The sequence below is a fragment of the Atractosteus spatula genome, chromosome 26, assembly GCF_055471065.1.
Source record: "Atractosteus spatula isolate fAtrSpa1 chromosome 26, fAtrSpa1.hap1, whole genome shotgun sequence".
In the NCBI taxonomy this organism is placed as follows: Eukaryota; Metazoa; Chordata; class Actinopteri; order Semionotiformes; family Lepisosteidae; genus Atractosteus; species Atractosteus spatula.
The window spans coordinates 1,724,322-1,746,556 of NC_142731.1; the positions used below are offsets into that span (position 1 = coordinate 1,724,322).

A 22,235-nucleotide genomic window follows, 5' to 3' on the forward strand; every position below is an offset into this window, starting at 1 on the left:
GTTTGCATGAGTTTACTGCCCCAGTTAAAAAAAAAACAACCATACAGGTAGGTCAGTTGGCTTCTGGGAAAGCTGGCCCCGGTGTGGGTGTGTGCAGAGTGTACCCTTCTCTGGGTCAGTCGCCTGCTCAGATAGGTTCCAGCTCCCTTGTGATTAGTACATGGGTACTAAAGGTACCACTCCGTCAGCTATAAAAGCTGCCACACAACAAAAATGTTTTACAACTCAGAATGTCACCTTTTTTTATTCATTTTAATTGTGTAACAATGTTTTGTAAGAAACAGCCTTTATGGTACAACCTCTAAGGACCATTACTTCTGAAGGCAACATTTAGAATAAAGCATTGACTGCAGTACTGAAATTTTCATTGCTTTTCATTTTTGATATTGAAAACAATCAAGCATTGCAGGCTATTTAATATTTTTGACCAAATAAATCTGTATAAAAATGCACACAGAGCAAAACAGCCTGTTTAGAACAATAACAAATCTTGAACAATAACACCGTCTTATTTATGTACTGATTAGGGCCATAAAGAATGCTGTTTTTTTAAACGGCTATTTTTGAAACAGCTTCTCTCATTCGCTCTATTTCCTCAAAGTTATCCACATATTTGGTCACACTGAATTCCTACAGACAGAAACTTGCATTTAAATAACTGAAAACCATTCTCAGTCTAACCAGCATGTAAAGTCTAGCTAAATTTTATTAAAATTAAAGTTTTGCATTGACTAAATCTCATGCTTTTCAGGCCCTCTGTATAACAATCAAAAACAAATTAACTATTGTCGTTTAGCTTATGTAGCAAATATCTAAACAGAAATTCATACAATACATTCACCTGTCAATCTCCACTATAAAAAGTGGATCAAATAGATCAAAGAAAAAAAAAGATTATGTATACTTTTGTGCAAACAGTATTCAGTTCCCCAAAGGAGTTTTAAATAATTTCAAAAAGTTCTGTAGATTAACATTACAGAAAGCCACTTTTACAAACACCAACATAACATCTGTGGTTCATGTACAGACAGAACTTAAACCACAGGTCAGGCTTGGAGAACTACGAAAATAAATGAAAAGCTGATCAACTAAAATCTGTGACAAAGCACAAATAGCTATATATGAAATAAGATTTCAATGGGCTTAGCTCCATTACTTGGCTGAATAAAAAAAAATGAGCATGCCTTAATTCTAAAAAAATGAGCATGCATTATTCTCATTCTGGTGTACTTGAACCCAATAAGCTAAATATTTAAGCTTAAAAACAAAGCAACAGCAAATTCAGTGTTGCATGTCACATTTCTCTTTACCTCTCTATAGTTTTGCTCGCTCAGTAATCCATCTCTCCCATGATCGTCTCCCTGCAGTCTAGTCACAGTTCTGTATTATTCCACGGTATGTTTTGTAGTATTCTGAACAGTTCCAGTCAAGGAATTCTCTTGCAGGCCTGTTTTTCCACTTGCATATTGAGCCTCTCTGTAATGATCAAGGTGTGGAAATGAAGCATGATAGTGCACCACTAGATATTAACCATCTACTGTACCTCGTAAGTAACTTTTAAATTGTTGGGGTTGTTTATATTCATCACCTTTAGGATACAATTTCATCAAAACACTGCTCTCTAGATACCTAAAAGTTTAAGAAGTATTTGGATTACTGAGTCACTTCCCTGGCTGACCACCTGGGGAACAGAAGAAGTGATTTTGTACTTTGCTTACCAAAAATGTTTCAGGATAATCTTCCTTCCTGGGCTTATCACATAACTTTCAGAAGAGAAAAAGGAAATACATTTCAAATAAAGCTTTATTTCCAACGTGTGCCTCATTCGGGTGTATTAAACAAAAAGGCTTGCAGGTCTCATGCATCATTTGTTTTTCCATTTCCTCTGAACACCCCACACAAATCCCAGAAATTCTGACATTATCTCCAGTTACTGAAATGTGCAGGAATAAGAACCAAACTATCAGGGGCTGATGGCCTGGACATCCAGGCACTTAAAATCAGAAGCCAGTCATTACCTGAAAACAATAAATTCAAGTGCCAGTCAGTCAAACAAATCTAGGAAGAATGCAAGTGCTATCGATGGCAGGCTAACTGTACATGCTGCTAAGCAAATGCACAGCAGGGGGAGCCCGACAGCGATTCTCGAGTAGTTTCTGAGCCAATACAGTTTGGTGTACGATTTGAACGGCTCCCAGCAGTCGCACCGAGAGGAGTGCTCAGCAAGACCTTGCAGAGAAAGAAAACAACTTTGAGGTGTGCTCTTTCTAGTGGCAAAGGAGATAATATTATGGCTTTTACACTTTCAAAAATTTTGAAAAGGGTAAAGTGACTGAAATACCTTGTGGAGCTACAGGAGCAACTCTATAGGAGATGGTGGGGCCTTCAGCTTTGTGGTCTCACACTTTGTAACTGGGAACAGAGAGCCTCTCACACTTGGGCAATGCTGTGTCTGTCACTCGAAGATAAGAAGGTGAGAATGATCGCGACATGGACAGTTTTCAATTTCTGCTATTTTCCCCGACCTCTGCTTATCTGTGAGAAGCCATCTAATATCGATTTAAGATGTTAGCTGTCTTCATTGCACTAATAAGTGATTTACTAGTCATACCAATACAATGGCCATTTTGTTGACTAACAGTTACACTGGTTTTTAAAAGTGGTCAAGACGTACTTTTTTCATTAGCAAATCAAACCTTAAAATGTTATTCATAAGAGCACAGTATTTTCGATAGTTAAAAAAAAAGAAGCTTGATGTTGGATTCACTATTGCCAATGGTTAATTAAGAGCCACCAATAATTAAAATATTGTGCAAGCAAACATCCCTGAAAAAAGTATAACTTGGCCAGTCTTCATGACTATGCAGCACAATTCAAGACTCATTTAACAAGCTTCCTGGTTATAACACAAACACAAGTGCTTTTTCAACAGAGAACTTAACTCCTAATGGAGATCAAAGAAACATTAGGATAAAACTATAAAAATCAGAAGTTAGAAGAAGCTGGAGGAATTTAACAGCTGTCCCTTGAACACGAACTGAAAACTAATTTCTGGTCAGTGGAAATACTGATTTAAGAGGCAGCCACCTGTTCCCTGTCCTTTTCAAGGCCCTTTAGTGCAAGGAGAGATTCGAGAACACAACACTTGCAGAATCAGGACTGGAAGCCGTAGCATAATGCTTGCAGAGCTTCCCTACAAGACACCCCTTTTCTCTCTCCTGAAATCAAAGAAATTCTGCTTTCCAGTCTCCGACTAGCAAAGAGCTCCTCATAGTGATTAACAGTGAATCCTCCTTATGCCAGCCCCATACTGGCAACAGCAGAGCTGTCTGGCAAACAGAGTGCAGTACTGTTGCAATGCTACACATACGGCCAAGCTTTACTGAAAGCAGGGTCTTCCTGCTGTGTTGTCCATCCGTAGCCATGGGCCTCTGCATTGCCAAAAGCAAGGGATGTTTTCAAAGTCATAAGCCAAAGGACTCTGCAATACTCAGAAAATGAAACGTGTGTGTGATGTTTCACCCTCGGCAGCAGGAGGGGCTTTATCTGCCTTCCCACCCACCCCCAGCTCCCCCCCTTCATGTTTCCAGGGTGACGTTCACATAGCCGTGGCAGAATCCTGCAGCTGCCCTGGGTACCCGACTGATGGCCCAGGCTGGCAGGGCACTGGTCCCCCACCGCCGGAGCAGGCCGCCGTCACCGGGGAAACGGAGAGGCTGCGGAACAGGAAGTCCATGGAAGGGAGGAGGGGCTTGAGCAGGCTGACGGGGCAGAAGGCCGAACCCGTAGGGGTGAAGTTGACTTTGTTGCGGTCAGGACAGGAGAGCAGGAAGGCCTGGCCCAAGCACGGAGAGCTGGGAGATAGAGACTCCAGTTAGTGAGGCACATCCGGAGGTGGAAAGAACGTGGCTCCAAACCACAGAGTTACACATCACTTTGCACTTCCACAGTTGCCTCAAGTTTGTTTGCATTGCTCACATCCTGCCACGTCCACCACACACCTTGTACTTGGAGCAGGGACGTGTTGATCCCAACTCTTGCACACACACGCTAGGGAAAGGACAAGATTTTTAACAAAGGTCTTTCTCCAACAGCTGTGCATGGAGGAGACAGTCATTGATGCAATTTTAACAATAATGTTTTCGATCATCAACATAGTCTTTAATAATCATCACTTTGTGAGACTATGACTGAAAGGAGAAGGAAAATGCAATATTTATCCGAGTTGGATCTTATTTCAGAACACTGTATAAAATAAGAACATGAAACAGGCTTGCAAATGGGACAATTTGGCCTGTCTTGCTTGTGTGGTAATTTAGTAGCTCAGTGAATCTGAAATTTCATCTTGCTCTTTGGACCTGACTTGGAAACCTCTTCCAGAAACTCACCCCTCGTGGTGTAAAAATGTTTTCCTAATCTCCATTTTAAATGAACTCCCTTTTAGTTTCTCTTCCACAATCATACTTTATTTCACTACTTAATCTGCACTTGCCCCTTTGGAATACTCAATATCCTTTGTTTTAGACAAATTTAGACCCCCTTCGCCCTGTCTGTATATAATAATCTTACCATATATATATATAATATGTCTACCAACTTCAAGTCATTCATTCAATTATATTCCCCAGAACACTTAATGAACACTAATGAACATCTGTAATGACGACGACAGAGAATAAAGAAGCAGTAAGATACTTAAAAGAAATGGCAAAACTCTAAAAAAAAAATTAAGGAATTAAAACAATTTTGTGCCAGTAAAGCATTTTTAGCTTTCCTTGCCGTAAGGTGATCTTGGGCCGCAGAACTTGCACAACAGAGGGCAGTAGTGAACTGCACCCGACACCACTCTCAGCAGAACAATACTTACCTGTGCAAATAAACTGTTAGTAGAAGCATTTACCATTGCAGCAGCCCCAAAACAGGTGGACCTCCTCTGCATGAACATTAAGCTCACCAGGTTTAAAAAGTCCCTTGCCTGCTTGCTGATGAACTAGACTGAAAGTACTACTTTTGTGTCTGTCTCCCTATTTCTCATGTCACTTTGAAATCTATTTTAAAGAAACCATATTTCATACTGTTCTTTTAGGTATTTAAATAGTACTAAGGTAGTGAGCTGCATCGTATTTATGATGCATTTCTATTTCTCAACCGTATGATTACTGCAGTGTTGCACACCCTGCACCATGGCGTGTTGCTGGCGTGTTGTTTTGAGGCGGCTGTGAGGAACAGGAATGGGGGCGTGTGAAGGGTGGCCGGGCGGACTCACAGGGCCTCCTCGCAGGCGCGGACGCGCTCACAGCCCTCCGGGGGCTCCCTCTGGAAGCTATAGCTCTTGTTGGGCAGCGGGGAGGAGGAGAGCTGCAGTACAGGCGAGGGGCAGGAGGAATGCGGCGTCCCGCAAGGCAGATCTGGGGACAGGACACAGACACTCAGAGGCAGTCCAGCCTCATGCATGGGGGTGCAGAATGTGTGTCCTACACCAGGTCGAGTGAGCTGGACACTGGACATGCTTCTCTAAACCATCTGAGCAGCAGTCCCTCCAGCAGAAAGCCTTCATTTTCAGCAGCATTACTTCCGGTACACATCAACGTGCTATGCAAATTTTATTAATCTTGCAGAATTCTCTAATTAACAAAGTAATGCATTTAGTATTTAGATCAGTGGTTCACAATCCTGGTCCTGGAGGCCCACACACCTGCTGGGTTTTGTTCCAGCCAAGCTCTCAGTTACTCAGTTAACAGGAACTGTTTGTCTGTTTTGAGCTCTTAACTATGTTTGACATTACCTTTGAAGGTTTGAGCCTCAAAAGTAAAAATAAAATCCCAATTGCAAACAGTCCAAATCGGTATTGAAAATGGGCTGAAGTGAGAACCAGCAGGTGTTGGCCTCTGGGACCAGGATTGGGAACCTCCAATTTAGACAAGCCAAGTGCACTAGAGTATTTAGATGAAAACTATAAAAATATTTAATATTTTGTAATCAAACAATTAATCTTTAGGAGATTATTGATCAGACAACGAATAAGAATTTTTAAAAAAGTATGCATACCTTTTTGTGCAATAATTTCCAAACAAACAGCAGTATGATGTTTTAAAGCATCACCTTTTGATCAATTTGCTGTGTCCTAAAAACCGGCACCCCAAGAGTGAGACACATCTGGCTGCTGGGCAAGTGCGACTGCTGCCCAGTTGAAATAAGTACAGATCAGACTCATCCTTTGCTCAAGTTCAGCTTTTCAGACAACCGCTTGAAACCAGAACCAAGAGGAAAAGATTCCGATGCAGGAAAACACAAACACGGTCTTGAGAGCGAAATCAGAAGGATTCGTTAACAGACGTGCGCCCACCTGGGTCGGGACCGAGGTCAGGGCCCGCGTCTCCCAGCGGGCTGGAGGGGGAGGGGGGCAGCGAGAGCAGAGCGGGGTCCAGGGGCGCCGGGGAGGGGTCGCTCTGGGAGCCGCTGCTGCACCGCTGCGGGGGGACGGGAGCTCTGTGCCCATCGGGGACGTCCAGAACCTGGCAACAGGACAGTCTGTTAGCCCATTCCATCGTCTGCACACGGCCATATCGAGAGACGGGAAACCCCAGAGTAACGTTCATTTATTCATCGACCGTTTCGTCCAAGTTTCTTTATAGTTGAAAACAATTCACTCATTTAACAGTTATGCATACATTCATAAATAAGGATCTCATCTGAGAGAGCGTGCAATCTTATTTTAGTACATTTAAAAAGAAGCCGTTCCATGGTTTTCCAGATTATTATTGTGCTTCCTGTACTGTGGAATTTTTCCCCTCATCGGTATTCAAATCGGTCACTCCCCTTTCAGCCGGCACTTTTGGCAATTCCCACAATGAAAAGAAATGGTCTGTGTGGCTGCACAGAGAATACTTTAGAAAACACATCAGGCTGCATAAGGGTCTCCAAAGTAACGATGATATGAAGAAATCAAATGGGATGAAATGAGCAAAACTGACTTCCCTAAATCATCTACATACAATGTCATGTGCAGAAAGGATTAAGCTCATGGTGGAATGATGATAAAAGTGAATAAAGGTGAAATTCTCCTACTTTGCAATCTATGATGTAATCTGGTACATCACAAAAACACAGGAAGTAATTGTCCCATACTTGAAACTAACTCTCCCAAATCCAAGTTATTTTTCCCTGTATCACACTACCCAGAAGAACCTGATTTATTATCACAATGCTCTTGGTATAGAGAAGTGTGGGAAATAAGAGTGATGGATAACATCTTGGAACTGTAACTTCACTGCCAACTGATACTCTGGCGACTAACAGGAGTGGAAACAGATAAAAAACTCACTGGGTTAATCTGGAGATCCTTCTATAAAACCAAATGTCCGGTGCTGGAAATATGCTATACCTAACCTTGAGCAAGCTTCCACAGACAGATTAATATTAGAAATACAAATACAGTATATGCCTCCTCTGCTTCATCAGCACAATTTTTACAGGAGGCCACAGCTCAGGAAGGCCTGAAACATATGCAGCTAATAAGGCAATAGGTGGCAGATTGGTTTCCCAGAATAGTATGATTAGTAGCTAATTGATACAAAGACCTCAATCAGCTGTTTCAGGACATCAACTTCAACAACATGGCTGGATAGCTTGTTCCATACTCTCACAGCCTCTTGTATATAGAAATCCCCCTTGTTCTTGGTTTTAACTGCACATCCACATAGCTTTGAGTTGACTACTATACATCAATGACTTTGAGGATTTTGAATAACTCTGGGTCCCACTGTAATCTTTTCTGTTAAAGACTAGAGTTCCTTCAACCCTGTTAATGTAGGATACCCTAAGGCTCAGAATCTTTTGGGTTCTAGATCAGCAATATCTTTTCTAAATCGTGGAGACCAATTTTGTACAAAATGTATATGAGGCCTTACTAATGTGTAATATCAACACAGCCTTTAATTCAAATACTATGCTTTTAACAATATAACCTAAAAGCACAGATTTCAAATCAAGGGATGTTGCAAGGCAACTCGACTATTTTTTTAATGCCAACTGAGCTATAATGTGGATGGAGCTTGGCGGACATCTTGCATATGAACTGCACCAGTCTCGGTCAGAGTTGGTACTGGAGCTCACCCTGGGATGTTCCTCTGAGGGTTCGCGGACAAACACCCCCTCCAGCTCCAGGTTCAAGCCCTCCACGCTGTGACGCAGTCGCGGGGTCAATCTGGACAGGGGGGTCTGAGGGCTCAGGAGTGCCGACACCTGCGGAGGGAGACCACGTCAGTCCCACTGGACACCACAACAACCACTCTGCCGCCACGGCAGCCAACCCTGCCTGCACAGCGCAGACACCCTCGACAGGCACACAGCCCCGGCCCACACAGTGGACTGAGCACGTTCAGGCTTCGCCAGTGAAGGGGTTAAATAAAGGCTTACACTGAGTCCTTGGGTATGTCACAGGTCTGCCTCATCATGAGCTGGCACGGACAGCCACAAGGAATTTAAAAGCCATTAAATTCTGCTTCAACAGAACAACCTGCTGCTCATAAAACAGATCACATTGCTGTGCAATGGGAATGCAATGTCCACTTCCACGTTTCACAAAATATTTAACTGGGATTGCCAGCACCCAGCTTATTTCTTCCCTTTTCCCCCCCTACTTTAACATATGCAATTACTGTTGTCCCTTAATCGGATTTTAAAAATGTTGAGTTAAAATGTCTACCAAGACAGGTTTTCTTTTAAAAGTGATATGATTAAGGGATGCAGTCTATTATAGTCTATTCTGGCCATATATTACGCTAAATGTAGTGAATATCAATAATGTTAAATTATGAAAATGCAGAGAATAGTTACACGAGGACCGATTCGGTTTGAGTTAAAAAGAGCTCTAGGTCAAGTGCTAAGTTACTCAAAACCATCAGTGAAGCCAGCTAACCAAAAACTTTGTGTGGGATTAAAAACAAGTCTGCTAGGTGTTCTCTGCTGCTTTATCAGACAAATAAGAAAAGACGTTCTAGGAATAAAGAGCTTGAAAAAAGTAGTCCTGTGTTGCACAAAGTAAGGCCCAGTTAGACCAATAGTCCCAGGCAGCTAATTCTGCACTGACCTGAACTGTGACACACAGACTTCTATAACCTTCTCTGGCCAGAGAGCCCAGATCGCACCCCTATTGAAAACCAGTGGAGCATGCAGGTCAATTCCTATTACCCTCACAGGCTCCACTGACGGCGATCCTGCTCAGAGGATCGTTTCTCATGGAAAACAGGCCACATCCTGTTCAACTCGTTAATTTCCCGCTTGCAGTGGAATGCTAATATTTTGGCCAGAAATTGTATTTATACAGGCACAGCAACACTCCATACAAACATCACAGGCAGGGGGGCTGTTCATAACTTTTCATTGCCCGTTTTCTAATTTTGCATGCAGAGAAAAACTACTTTATAAGTTACGACCCCGGATCCTACTTCAACCAATCAGTTTCTGATAAAACAAGATGCAGTAAAACGTATTAGTCTTTATACTATATCAAACACACATACAAACTATAACTTTTCTACAACTCGTTTTTAATAATGGGACACAAATGAACTAGCACTGCTACAGGCTACTATTGTATACAGTTATGTATTCAATCAACTGGTAAATAAAGCACTTGTAGGGTCTACCTAATTTTTCCATTATCCACTTCATATCAAGTAAGCTACTGCATCATGATTTAAAACATAAAACCTATATCATCTGGTACAATAAACGAATTTATAGAGGGCTCCTTGCTTCAGAAAAATTACATATTTCAATTAGGAAACTACACCCATCCCCCAAATGAGATCACCGCTCGTGAAAGGGCTAATCAGGGCAGCAGGAGGAACAGCAGGAACCCAACTGGCATCAAATCACAAAGGATATGGTCATGGCAGCAATAAAACAGGATCCTGTAAAGGGAGCAGCTTGTATCTGTACTTTCCTGTTACTCCTTTTACGAATCAGTTCGTATCCTGCGAATTCACTGCACAAAACCTCAGAAAGGCTGCCCAGGGCTCAGCTGCAGAAGGGAGCCCAGGCCACAAGCCCAAAGGGTCTCCTCTCTGCACCTTTGACATCACTGCTTCACGCTCCATCTAATGGACCATTCAGGAGCACTGATGTAGATAGAAACTTCAGGGATCCTTTTGTCAACATGCCAGAAGACAAAAACTACACTGTATATAAATGACCGCTGGTATAAAGGAGAGAGATGATATTTCATAATGTATAATACAATTTTAGCTCCAGGACAATTAGATATTAAAGAAAAGTTGTTGTTTTTCCCCACACGCTACAAACACAGCCTGCTTGATGTGTTTAAATAACAATCACAAATAACTAGAAACAAATACAAGTTTTGGAAACAGAAAATAAAATCTTAATGCAATTAGCCTTTTAAGGCATTTACTGGACAATATGTGTCACTGGACCAGGGCAGCACAGTGGTGTGGTGGTTAGCTTTGCTTCCACAGAGCCGGGGCACTGGGTTCAATTCTGGGCGTGCATTTTTTGCCAGGTGTTCTAGTGTCCTCCCACAGTCCAAAGACGTACAGGTAGGTAAACTGGCTTCTGGAAAAATTAGCCCTGGTGCAAGTGTGTGCGCGTCTGTGTGCCTTTGCATCCCTTGTATCCTGCCTTGCACCCGATGTTTGCCAGGACAGGCTCTGGCTCCCCAACAATCCTGAATTGGATGAAGCGCTAGAAAATTGCTGGATGGTCACAGGACTTAAGGAAAAGATTTCGGGGGAGGTGCTATTGAGCAGCACAATCTGCATATCAGTACTTGGGGACATAAGGAGTGGAAGCACGGGCGTAACAACACTGCTGACCTCATGGGGCCCTTGTCCCTGCGCCCCGTGTGGCGGGACCTACCTGTGTGGAAACGCAGGGCAGAAGGGACTGGTGCTCTCTCTCCCGGCCGCTGCGCAGGCTGTGCCTCGTCCTCTGCTGCAGGTGCTGCTTCAGCTTGGCAATCTGTGAGCAGGGGTGGACAGGAGGAAGCGTGAACGCCCGCCAGTTTACCAGCACGGCAGCCCAGCCACCAAGAGCCAAGAAGAACAGGGCCGAGAGACTAATGGGCCGTTAGGAAGGGAAGTTCCAAAACAACATCTGGCACATCAGGCCCGCTGCTCGTTTTAAACTTGCCACTTGCAGTTCTGCAAATTGAGACATTCAGAAAACTCACATCTACAGTGAGTTGCTCTCCAGCACTGGCTTGGCAAGTGCCATCGACTTTGATCTCTAGTAAGGACTCAAAGTGTTTCGAGGGGTCCATCGGAAGACTTTCAATACACAAAAGGTCTTTTGATGGAGGAAAAAAAGAAAATATGCATTTCAAATGAATATTTTTAAATACAGGCTTTTTACTCATTTCACAGTTCTTGTTTATCGGACTGCTACTCGTACATAAAGAGTACAACTGGAAACCAAAGGCCAAGTGAAAGCTATTCCTCACTACTAAAGGCAAAGAAATGTTGGGTAAAGTCCAAAATTGAAAAAAGAAATTGAAGTCAAAAGAACTGTTAAAAGATACTTCTAACCCTAGAATATGCACAATTTCATCTTTGTGTTGGAACTAGAAGAACTACGGATCATGGACAATAACAACTTAAAAAAAAAACATATTGTTTAAAACCCTGGGGGAAAATAAAAATGAAACTCGGACAAAATCCTGTATTCTCAGAAACTGCTTTCAACAGCTCTCTTTTCACAATCTCAAAATAGCACTTCACCACAGTACGTCTTCAGCAAAATGATAACCTTTATCAATAGGTTGATGTCTTAAAGATTTGCACACATTTAGAGCCTATTATTATAAAGAGGGATTTTGAAAGCCATCGTTAACTAATTAAAATGCATCATATGCTGTACAAGTATTATGCACCACCTAATATGGAAAAAACATGAGAAAAAAGATCTTGCCTTCTGTCCCATTAACACTTCCACCAGGAGACACAGTAGTTTTCTCAGCAGGTACTTGCTTTCTCCAGGTAACTCAGCCCTGAAACCTCAGTACAGGTGTGTCCCAGCACTCACCTCTCTCAGGTGCTCTGCGCTGCCCCAGGAGGCAGATCGCTTGTGGACCCCACTGCTCCTTCTCCCGGGAAGATCCTCCGACCAAGAGCTTGGGGTCTGGGACAGGAAAGGAAGAGGTGAAGTCGTCCGTTTTAATGGACTTTGTTAAACGAGAGAAGAACCTGCAGAAAACAATTAAAATGGGGCAGGTCTGACCCCACAAACAAAAGGTCTAGGTAACCGATTCATTGAAGAACAGACATGTAAGGGGAGGCGATTAATGCCTATAAGACACTGAGGATCGGGGGACAAAAGGATGTGGTTATAGATTCAGCAGGGCTGACCAGGAGTGGAAGGAAAAGGGCATGAGCATGTTCTTTGCTGTGCCTGGCTATACAAAGAACAAGTCAAGGCATGGACACTGATTCACCAAGAACATTCAAGAATGGGCTTCACTAGCTTCCCAAATTAATAAGCTTTATTAATTAAAACAAAATAAATTTTATCTAATTAAAGAAACTGGCCAGGTAAGAAGGCCTGGTGGTTTCTTCCCGTATATCGCTTTCCTTAAACTGCTTCAAGGACCTGACCTACGGAAGGCTAGTTTTAAAGGCTTTAAAAGAAAAAATGAAATGAAACAAAGCCTTTTTATTGCATTTTTAAATATGTTAAGCATAAACATTTGATCCGGTCAGCGAGATAGGAGCTGCTGGCTTTGTTTAAAGACCTTGCCAGAAAGAAAAAAAGTACTGGGTGCACACCTTAAGATGCGAGAACTGGATCTGTTTCTAGACTAGTGTCGAAATCATATGCATTTACAGCTGAGAAGTGACACTTTAAACCCGCCCGCATCCTGTCCCGGGTCCCGGCGCAGTACCGAACCGCAGCTCCGTGCAGAGTTAGAACCCCTGTACTCAGGCAGCACATCATAATGCCTGGACTGAGCCTGCCTGCTCTTTGCACAGCAAAAATACTGTTAACACTTGAAGCAATGCTGTAGACCTGTGAGATAAGCTCTTCCAACTCACCGACACCCACAGGCCTTTTAAAAGATGAGCACCAATGTCAAAAGGATGTGGGTAAGTGGCTGTCATCTAAAAACAGATGAGAGGCTGGGTGCAGTTCGCATGTTTGCTGACATTACGCTCTTTCACATGTCTGTGGGTTTCAAAGGCTCATGTCAGTTCATATTTATCATTCCCCACGATGGTTAAACTCACTGCTAACCCCAAACCTCTCTATGTTTTAACCGCAGTCCAAAACATTTTACTTCCACTGACAGAGAAATTTGGGAAATATGGGAAGTCAACTTTCCGCATTTACTGTAATCCTCTTTTGGCCATGTTTCGGATCAAGGAAGCTCTTGCTTTTGAGGGAAACCCAGATGGAAACTAATTCAGTAGGTCTCAGGTCTATGACCAGAAAACAGGTAATTGAATGCGTTCATTTAGACCTGTCCTTTATCTGACCTGCTCTTCCACAGCAAGACTCTTCAAAGTTAATCCTTAAGATTTCGATACCGACACTATATAAACTACAAGTTGCTTATTATGTTTAAGAGCTTGATAGAACGAAGTGGGTTTTGATGTCTCCGACATACGAGTTAAACATCAGAGCAAGGTGTAGGCGATACACAGCTATGCCTCTATACACCATGTCTCTGAAACATCAGCGGTAGATCTGCCTAATGCAAACTGTCCAAGACCAGACCAGACTTGCAGGCGCTAGCTGGGAGATGCATCTGAAATTAAGAACGTTCAGCTGCAGCGCTTGTGGGAATCCCACAGTTCAAGACGCAGCCTCGACAAGACAACGGTCTTCCTGCCAGCGAGGCGTTGCCGCCGTGTGAGAAAGGCTTTAGCGGTTAGCTCTGGAGGCAACGGAGCCTGAAGCGTGAAGTGTTCTCGGCAGCATGTGGGCCAGCGCTAGAACAATGCGTTGCGGGTGCACACACATCTTGCAAATCAAACTGCTCTTTTGTGGACAAAAACCTCCCCAACGCTACATGTGAAACTAAGGGCAAGATCAAGAGCAGGCCCCAGCTTCAAGTGGTTAAATATGACTGCATTCACAAGCTGCGCATCTGCTGCTTGCACCCTAAACTTAAGAGCAGCCGCCAAACTTTGCATAACTGGGACGGGTTTTAGTTTTTATTCCTGAAGTACAGTACAGCTGCCTGGCTGTAGAACCCAGAGCTTGCGGTCATCCGAAGGTGAGAGGGTCGAAGGAAGGACCCCCAGTCTCTCCAGGAGATCCCCAGAAACTAAAGGAAACGCTTCACCCTCCAGTCTAGCAGCAAGTGAAAATATTATTCACAATTATATTTATTCACAAAGGGGATCAGCTCTCGCAGAGATCAGTTGATCTGCAGATGTTTTAATTCTGCTCTTTCTTATGATGTATTAAATTCTTGACTTAAATGTGATTTCAACCTTAAAACTGGGGTCCTTATTAAGATAACTTTTTAAAGTTAAAGGAGAACACCTGTGATCTTAGAGATTCTATCAGATAATCAAACCGAATACGTTTCATAGAGCCCATTTCACATGTTTTTAAAACCTAAGCATTCAAGTCATGATCTACAACCTAGATGTTCATCTCTATGCAAAGTACCTTAATAAAAACAGCAAAGATTATAAACAGACAAATCTCAGTTCTTTGTCAATTGGCTGATGCATGGACAAATGCACTGTGGACACATTACAGTAAAGATGTACAGGTATGAGTATAAAAAGTGACATTACAGGATAGAGGGGGATGACAAACTGAATGAAGGTAAGATAGAGAAATGTGGGAGTTTCACACTAATTTAATAAACCCTTTCATCACTATGATTTTTGTGAACTGGTTCACACTGAAACAGGAAAAGGAAAGCTTGTCTTAATGTACATAAATGAAAAGGGGATAATTTATAGATATCCCTGCTAAAAACAATCCACACATTAAGGAAAATTACCAAAATTACGATGACTAAAGAACCACACTTTGTATAAACTCCAGTAAGGATAATCTAGGACCAGTTTCATCCATGAACTAGTTAAACACAAAGGTATGTGGCAAAAACACTCCCTGAAAAAACTTATTACCCTCTTGGACACTTCCACACAAAACACAATTTCAGCCTAAGTTAATAGTCCAAATGCATTTATTGGCAAATATTGAGCACTGCCTTAACCCTGCAAGTGTGTAGCCAAGCGAGACTTAAGCAATACAACTGCAATGTCCATGTGCCAGTGCAAGCAGTGCTTCCAGCTTCATAGTTTTTGGCTAAATTCTCACATTTCTCAAACTTGTTTTCAATAATATCACATTGTTTTTTTTACTAGTTATCAGTAGTTTATTACTTACATTAACCTTAAAGCTTTACCACTGGAGAAATCAGACCCAAACCAGCCATATTTTTTAAATCTGAATTCACTGTCCAGAGGCCAGTGTGTAAGCCTCATCTGCATCGCGGGAACATTTGTCTAATTACTCTGTCACTCCCCCTGGAGTAAAGTCGCATTTGCAGTTTAGCCGACTGCTAGTCTTTATTTTTCTGCTGTTGATGAACATTTCATGTGCTCTGCTGTTAACACATTTAACTATGGTTGCACCTGTTACTGCTGTTACACATTTTCTTCCCACAGGACCCAGCCTTTTATTTTACAATGTGAACACATGCTCTTACATACAGCTGTGTGTTTTCAGTACAATGGCTCCTGGCCTCCTTCTCCCAAATAAAAAAAACTTGCAAGGTGTTTTTTTTTATTATTATTGCCCACATCTATGAGCGAGTGACATAGCAATAACAACCCATGTTGTCACAAGAAACCCACAAAACCAAAGCATGTTTTATTATTTAGTCACTCTGCTGAACGGGGTCAAATGGCACACGCCTGGAAGCAAGGTATGGCATGAGATGAAACAGCTCACACGAAGCAGTACAGACGTTAACCACGCACTGTACAAACAGTAAGGATGTTAGCTACTCTTCCATGGCTTCAGACAAACCCCACACTATTGTTTAATTTAGTGGGCAAGAAATTTGACAGAGATCTGATTAGCTCCTGGCTGGGAGGAAAAAATAATGGGAGTTGTCACAGGAGCAATGACAGCGAGTAAAGAGGACTGGCACAAAGTTGGGGGGGGATGTGACCACAGAACAGGAGCCAGTTTGTAGCAAGATTCTTGCCCCTCTTTTCTTCTCTATCCATCCATTTTCTAACAACTTCATCCAATTCAGGGATCCAGGGAAGGTGAAGCCTATCACTGCAAGTAATGGGCACAAGACAGGGTAAACCCTGGACAGCACGCCAGCCCATTAGAGGGCACAGACACAAAAACCTACTACAAAAACCTTGGACTGTAGGACGAAACCCATGCAAACATGGGGAGACGGAACCGAAGGTCAGGAATTGAACCCAGTGCCCCAGCGCCGAGAGGCAGCAACTCTAGCCACTGTGCCTCCATGCCACTTTAAATAACTGTCCAGTCAGCTCTGCCACTATGATCTTGCATTCAGATGAACCAAACTGCACAATAAACAGGACACCTAACTGCCTCAGGTATACCACTGCATCAGGAATATGTGGTCATCTTACCTGAGTGGCCTTGTCATTCATGCAGTACATCCCAACGCCATCCTGGTCCTTTGGCCAGTGCCCCTGCAGATATGGTCCTATGATGGTGTCCAGGGACAGGGTGCGTCTGATGCTGGGTTTCGGAGGGCGGGATTTAGTCTTCTCAGCTAAAGGACAGTGCACAGTGCCATTAAAGACAAATATGGTCTATCTTAATCCCCCACTCAGTTACAGAATAAGGAGGCCAAGCCCACGTTATCTTCAACACCAGCAGCTCAAGAACCAGCTGATACCACAGGCAAGTTCCTGATATTTCTCTTCTGCTCTTGGTTAAGCACATTTAATTGATCGCTTGCTACACTTCCTATGAAGAGAATTTCTGCATGACTCGCCATTTTCATTTAAAGTAATTTTGCAGAAAAGTATCTGGGTTACAAAATAACCGAGATGTAAGCTCTTTTTCTGCCACCTATAAAGGAGGTTTTATATAAAAAAAAAGAGACATGAAAATTAATGCGATTTAAAACCAGAGATCTGTAGCTCTTGGATCTTCTGCTCAACAGCATAATTATGCTACAGTCAACTTGATACATGATAAATATAAACCAACGAAGGCAGAGGCTGCATCACCAGCTATGCACAAAACAAACTACAATGTCTCCTAAATAAATAGTGTCATGGTGAACCCCTAAGCAAACTTTTGACATGCATACAGCCTTGAAGAAGTGGCAGAAGGTGAAATTTTCAGGGTGAATCATCATGAAGTTACCCTGATGGGCCTTTTTATAGACCAATGCTTTCAGGTGAATTATATAACTTCATTTAGAGAAGAATTAAAAATATAAGCTGGTTCAGAGAGTATACAGTATGAATCTGGTCGATTCTTCTGAATTTTCCAGCTGATGATGCACACAGCCTGATCAATTACTTGTTCTGAGGGTACAGCATTTACATTGATTACTGGTGAGGAGTCCTCAAGTTTCAGTCAGAATGAGTCACATACTTTGGAGCAGTAAAGTGGTCATAAGAAATTCTTTGATTATGCAAGACATCCTGTCAATTGGTTAATATTCTAAACATCTCATACCTCAACATTGGCCAGGACTCCAACTTTCTGAAAGACAATTCGGTTAGACTGCAAAACCACTGCTGTGTTATTTTTAAAGCTCATGCATCACTGGAGCAAAGACTTTAAGACCTTCGTCTGTTGTTCAGTTCAGTTTTTGTCTGTAGTCAAAACCCAGGATCTACATGATTACATCTAGATACAATGCAACTTTCAGGATCATTTATTCAAAATATTTACAAATTTAAAAAAAATTTGCAGAACAAAGACCACTATAACAATCCTAGCATCTGCTCTTTCTTTGTACATACAACACTGTTTTATTGGAACAACATTCAAAGCAGTAACCCCACCCAGTTCATTATTTGTCCCAACAACAAACAAAAAGGTTTTCATTTTTGGAGAGAACCCTTTTAACCCCTTTATTAACAAAACAAGTCAACCAATCAAAAACCTAACAAACTGCACTGACAGCTCCAAGATAAGTCAGCCCTTCCAGTTACTGCAATTTGTTTTCGGCCTGCTGTCACTGAGAAACGTCGTCTGGTGTACGTCAGTAGGAATAGCAAACGAAATAGGGCCTTTTCACTGCACATTGTCAAACAGCAAGATGTAATGAAACGGTCACACACTGATCACATACTGTGTCACTCAGAGCACAAACCAGAACACTGGGCATAACTTGAATTCCACCCTGCATTTAAACCCTGCATTCTATATATAGGGGGGCATCTCGTGTTATTAATTTCCAACAGGTGTGAGTATTCCAGATGAGGGGGGTCATTAGTGTGACACAACAGCCCCGTCTCCCAGCTGAAGTTGCTGGCGATCAGTGCAAGCAGCTAAGGTTACCGGGGCCGGGAGGGGTAAAGGACCTGGAAGAGATGCCGAGGATCCGTTTCACGGTCAGCTGAAGGGCCAGGAATGCTCTACGGAGGGAATGAGGGACAAGCTTAACTAAACAGAACGGAGGGACACATCTTCTGGAAGAGACACTGGTCCCTGGGGAGGATCAATCCAGCAGAGCAGGCTTTCTAGGTTATCACTCAGGCGATTTGTTAAATTACATGATTCAGAGATCCAGAGGTCTCTTAATGGAACAGAATGCTTACATGAAGCATCAGCTGCTCACAGCATTGTAAACCTCAGTCAACTGCAAGTCAAACTTTCAGTGTTTGTGCAATCTGCTCGAATGCCTCAGCGCTCTCCCTCTGCTGCAACAGAGCACCTCCATGTGGCTTTGTGCTCATATCTCCATCGTAACCTTACTGCAGAGGTCAGTTCAGGTCCGCTTCCACTGGACTCTTATCCCAAGGATGTGAACTTGAAATACAGCAGCAATTCCCTTATAAAGAATTAATCAAAAGACACTTCACAGACCCACCCACAAGGTTTAAAGTATACTGGTATCTACAATGTGCATGTTTGCGCATCCAGTGGCAGTAGGACTGGCCAAAGCACATCCTGAAGCCTGACCTGGTCAGATCTCAGAGACTGAGCCAGAACGGACCAGCGCCGGACCAGAATGGGGGACCTCCAGGGAAAAGCAGGCAACTGCTTTATGTGGTGTTTTAAGGACCAGTAAGTTGTGCTCTTTCCTCTGGACCTGAATCTGCAAACCAGGGCCCCAGGATGATGGACTGGGACATTGCAAAAGGGGCCACCCTTCAAGTAAGGTGTAAAACTGAGCTAGTGACTATGGACTCTAAAGAGCATATGGCATTTTTCAAAAGCATGGCTGTTTCATGCCACCCACCTGGATGCTGCACATCAGTGGTGAATGATGTGACTCCCCTCCTGTACAAGGCATACTATATACAAAGTGCTTTAAGATGAAGTGTTATAATAAATTCTTTGAATCTACATCTTCGTGAAGCCATTTTAAAACTGACCACAGCAGTCAGAGGCATTAGATATTTAAGCATTAAATACCATACTGAAAGACAGAATACAGGTCAATAGTGACTCCAATGGACACTAGCTGCGTTTCACATAAACAGCATAGATTTAAAGCTTATTCTAAAGAGACAACAAAGAATTACTATGCAAATAGGACTAGTGGAACTATTTTCACTGCCTCCACCCTCCGGCCCCCGGCGTCTCCCACAGAGACCCTCGCCGGCTCCACCCTCCGGCCCCCGGCGTCTCCCACAGAGACCCTCGCCGGCTCCACCCTCCGGCCCCCGGCGTCTCCCACAGAGACCCTCGCCGGCTCCACCCTCCGGCCCCCGGCGTCTCCCACAGAGACCCTCGCCGGCTCCACCCTCCGGCCCCCGGCGTCTCCCACAGAGACCCTCGCCGGCTCCACCCTCCAGCCCCCGGCGTCTCCCACAGAGACCCTCGCCGGTTCCACCCTCCGGCCCCTGGCGTCTCCCACAGAGACCCTCGCCGGCTCCACCCTCCGGATCTCCCCTTCAGGAAGGCTGACCCAGGAGCCTCAGTGTATTTGCAGTCCAGGAGATGCCTGGGCTGAACTCAAGTCTAGATCCTGAAAACCTGCGGCACTTCAAATATTCAGCTCACCCCAGACAACATGTTGAACCCCCCCGGGGGCCCTGGAGCTCCACTCCAGCCCGCATGATGCTTTTCGTCTTTTCCCTCCTGGTACAATAAAGAAATACGGGTTTGGCAAGTTCGGGGAGCGACACGTCTGCTAACTGAAAGAGCCAGTGTCTCTTGACAAGCCCCGGGACCTCTGTGACCTCCTGGGATGTATTATTCATGGCTGCCGTCGTGCATGCCAGGGAACGCGGTTTTTAATCCCGGGCTGTCTCCCCTCCACCACCCCCCAAAGAAAATAAACAGCACAAACACCCCAGAGTCCCGGCCGGCCTCGGCCCGTGTTCCTGCAGCTCATTTACCTGGCTGGGCTTCTCGGGGCTGCGGCTTGCTGTGGAGCTGGAAGGGCACGGTGGCTCGGAGGGGCTGCAACCCCACGGCCCCCCCTCGGACCACCCCCACCCCGCTCCTGCAGGACATGGCGACCGGCCGCCCCCACCACCACCACCACCACGAATAACGAGTAACTTAAAAAACAAAACAAAAGAAAAATAAAGCGTGTACTTTCGGCCACTTGAAAACAAAAGCGTGAAGTCTCCGGAGCTCCCCCCCTCCTCCGCCGGGAGAGAGAGAGGTGTAGAGGAGAGGGTGCGGGGGGGGGTGCTCCGGGGAACAGTACCAAAAAACAAAACAAAAATAAAGTTCAACTTTCGCCAACTTCAGCTCCAACGACGCGAGCTCACGGGCTTGTCGGCGGCGTAAGATCCACCGGGAAAGTAATTTCTTCCGTGACGGGCAGGATCTTGCGGGAGAGCGACTCCCGGCCGCGGCTCAGTTTACACTTTCCTCCATCCGCTCCTCGCCGTCAGGTGCGGGACCCCTACGAGAGGGCCGTGTTTAGTACCACTCGGGCTCGGTCCCGGTTCTCCCGGTTGTGGGGTGGGGTGGGGGGGGGAAGCAGGAAAGGTGGGAGACTTGTTCCTCCAGCGGGCTCGGTTCGGTTCCCCCTCCCGGTGACGCTCACAAGTTTCTCAAAAAACTGACAACAGCCCCACGCTCGCGTTCTCGTTTAATCGCGGGGGGCGGGGCCCCGACATCTCCTGGGCCCCCATTGGGCGAAGGAAATTACTACTTCCACGTTATTGGTTGAAGGGGCGTCGATCTGCAAAAGGGGCGAGCCCCAGGAGGACCCACGACCCCACCCCCCTGGTTAATATTAATGAGCGTTTCCCTGCTCACTGGGCGCACTGGGTGCCACTCTAAGTAAAGCGCAGGTTACAGGCAACCCCCCTTTTAAGGCCGGATGTTTTATGCTCCTTTCAAAAACAACCCCACTAATTAAATATAAAATCAATCTGGAGTCTGTTTTTTTTAACAAACAGCGTTTCTATTGCCTCTTAACATAAGGCAATTTACTATACAGTTATCGACAGTTCAGCCCCGGTGATCGGATTCACTGTACCTTTTCTCTGGGCTCTGAGGACAACGTGACAATCTCACAGTACCCCAGAATTCCCCAAACCATCTCTCAAGCTTATTGTTGAAGACTTACTCAGCTGCCAGTCAGTTCATACCTGGGACTTCACAGCTACATCCTTCTTACTTACTGTTCAGTCTTCATGTTTTTATTTATTTTTTAATGTTTTCCAGTCTGGGCAGCAATGTGGCACAGTGGTTAACATTGCTGCCACGCTGTGCTGGGGCCCTGGGCTTGTATGTTCTCTCTGTGTTCCAATGGGTTTCCTCTGGATGCTCCGGTTTTCTCCCACAGTGTAAAGACCTACTGGTAGGTGAATTGGTCCCAGGGAACGCCGGCCCTGGTACGAGTGTGGTTGTGTTTGTGCCTGTGTGTGCCCTGCAAGGGGCTGGCTGGCTTTCCTCATCTCGCCAGAACCGGCCTGCACCTGAGCTCCCTGCCCGGTTCTCTAGATTAAATATTTCACAACTACTCTACACACACGCTTCCCCAGTAAATTGGTGCTGTGCTTGTACAGCTAACACCTGTTCCAGAAGGACTCCAAAACCCCCTGACCCTGACCCTCTCATCTCTGCACCAGTCTTTTAACGTTACATTTTCCCTTCCC

General features: G+C 44.3%; 1 protein-coding gene across 1 annotated transcript; it reads right to left on the minus strand.

Annotated features, from left to right (window-relative positions):
- Positions 1-228: 228 nt before the first annotated feature.
- fam117aa (family with sequence similarity 117 member Aa) lies at positions 229-21,252 on the minus strand. The gene is made up of 8 exons (XM_088906471.1): positions 20,514-21,252; positions 16,608-16,753; positions 12,046-12,141; positions 10,882-10,983; positions 8,116-8,244; positions 6,347-6,515; positions 5,267-5,408; positions 229-3,854 (listed from the first exon to the last, which is right to left on the minus strand). Exons 1-8 carry the CDS (start codon positions 20,629-20,631, stop codon positions 3,599-3,601), a joined length of 1,158 nt encoding a protein of 385 aa, XP_088762597.1. The 5' UTR covers positions 20,632-21,252; the 3' UTR covers positions 229-3,598.
- Between the last annotated feature and the right edge of the window lie 983 nt (positions 21,253-22,235).

Coding starts and splice junctions, on each gene's coding strand:
- fam117aa (XM_088906471.1), bottom strand. CDS start 20,631: ATGTCCTGCAGGAGCGGGGTGGGGGTGGTCCGAGGGGGGGCCGTGGGG. Junction 12,142..16,607: donor TGAATGACAAGGCCACTCAG/GTAAGATGACCA, acceptor TTCCTGTCCCAG/ACCCCAAGCTCTTGGTCGGA. Junction 10,984..12,045: donor GCGCAGAGCACCTGAGAGAG/GTGAGTGCTGGG, acceptor CCCTGCTCACAG/ATTGCCAAGCTGAAGCAGCA.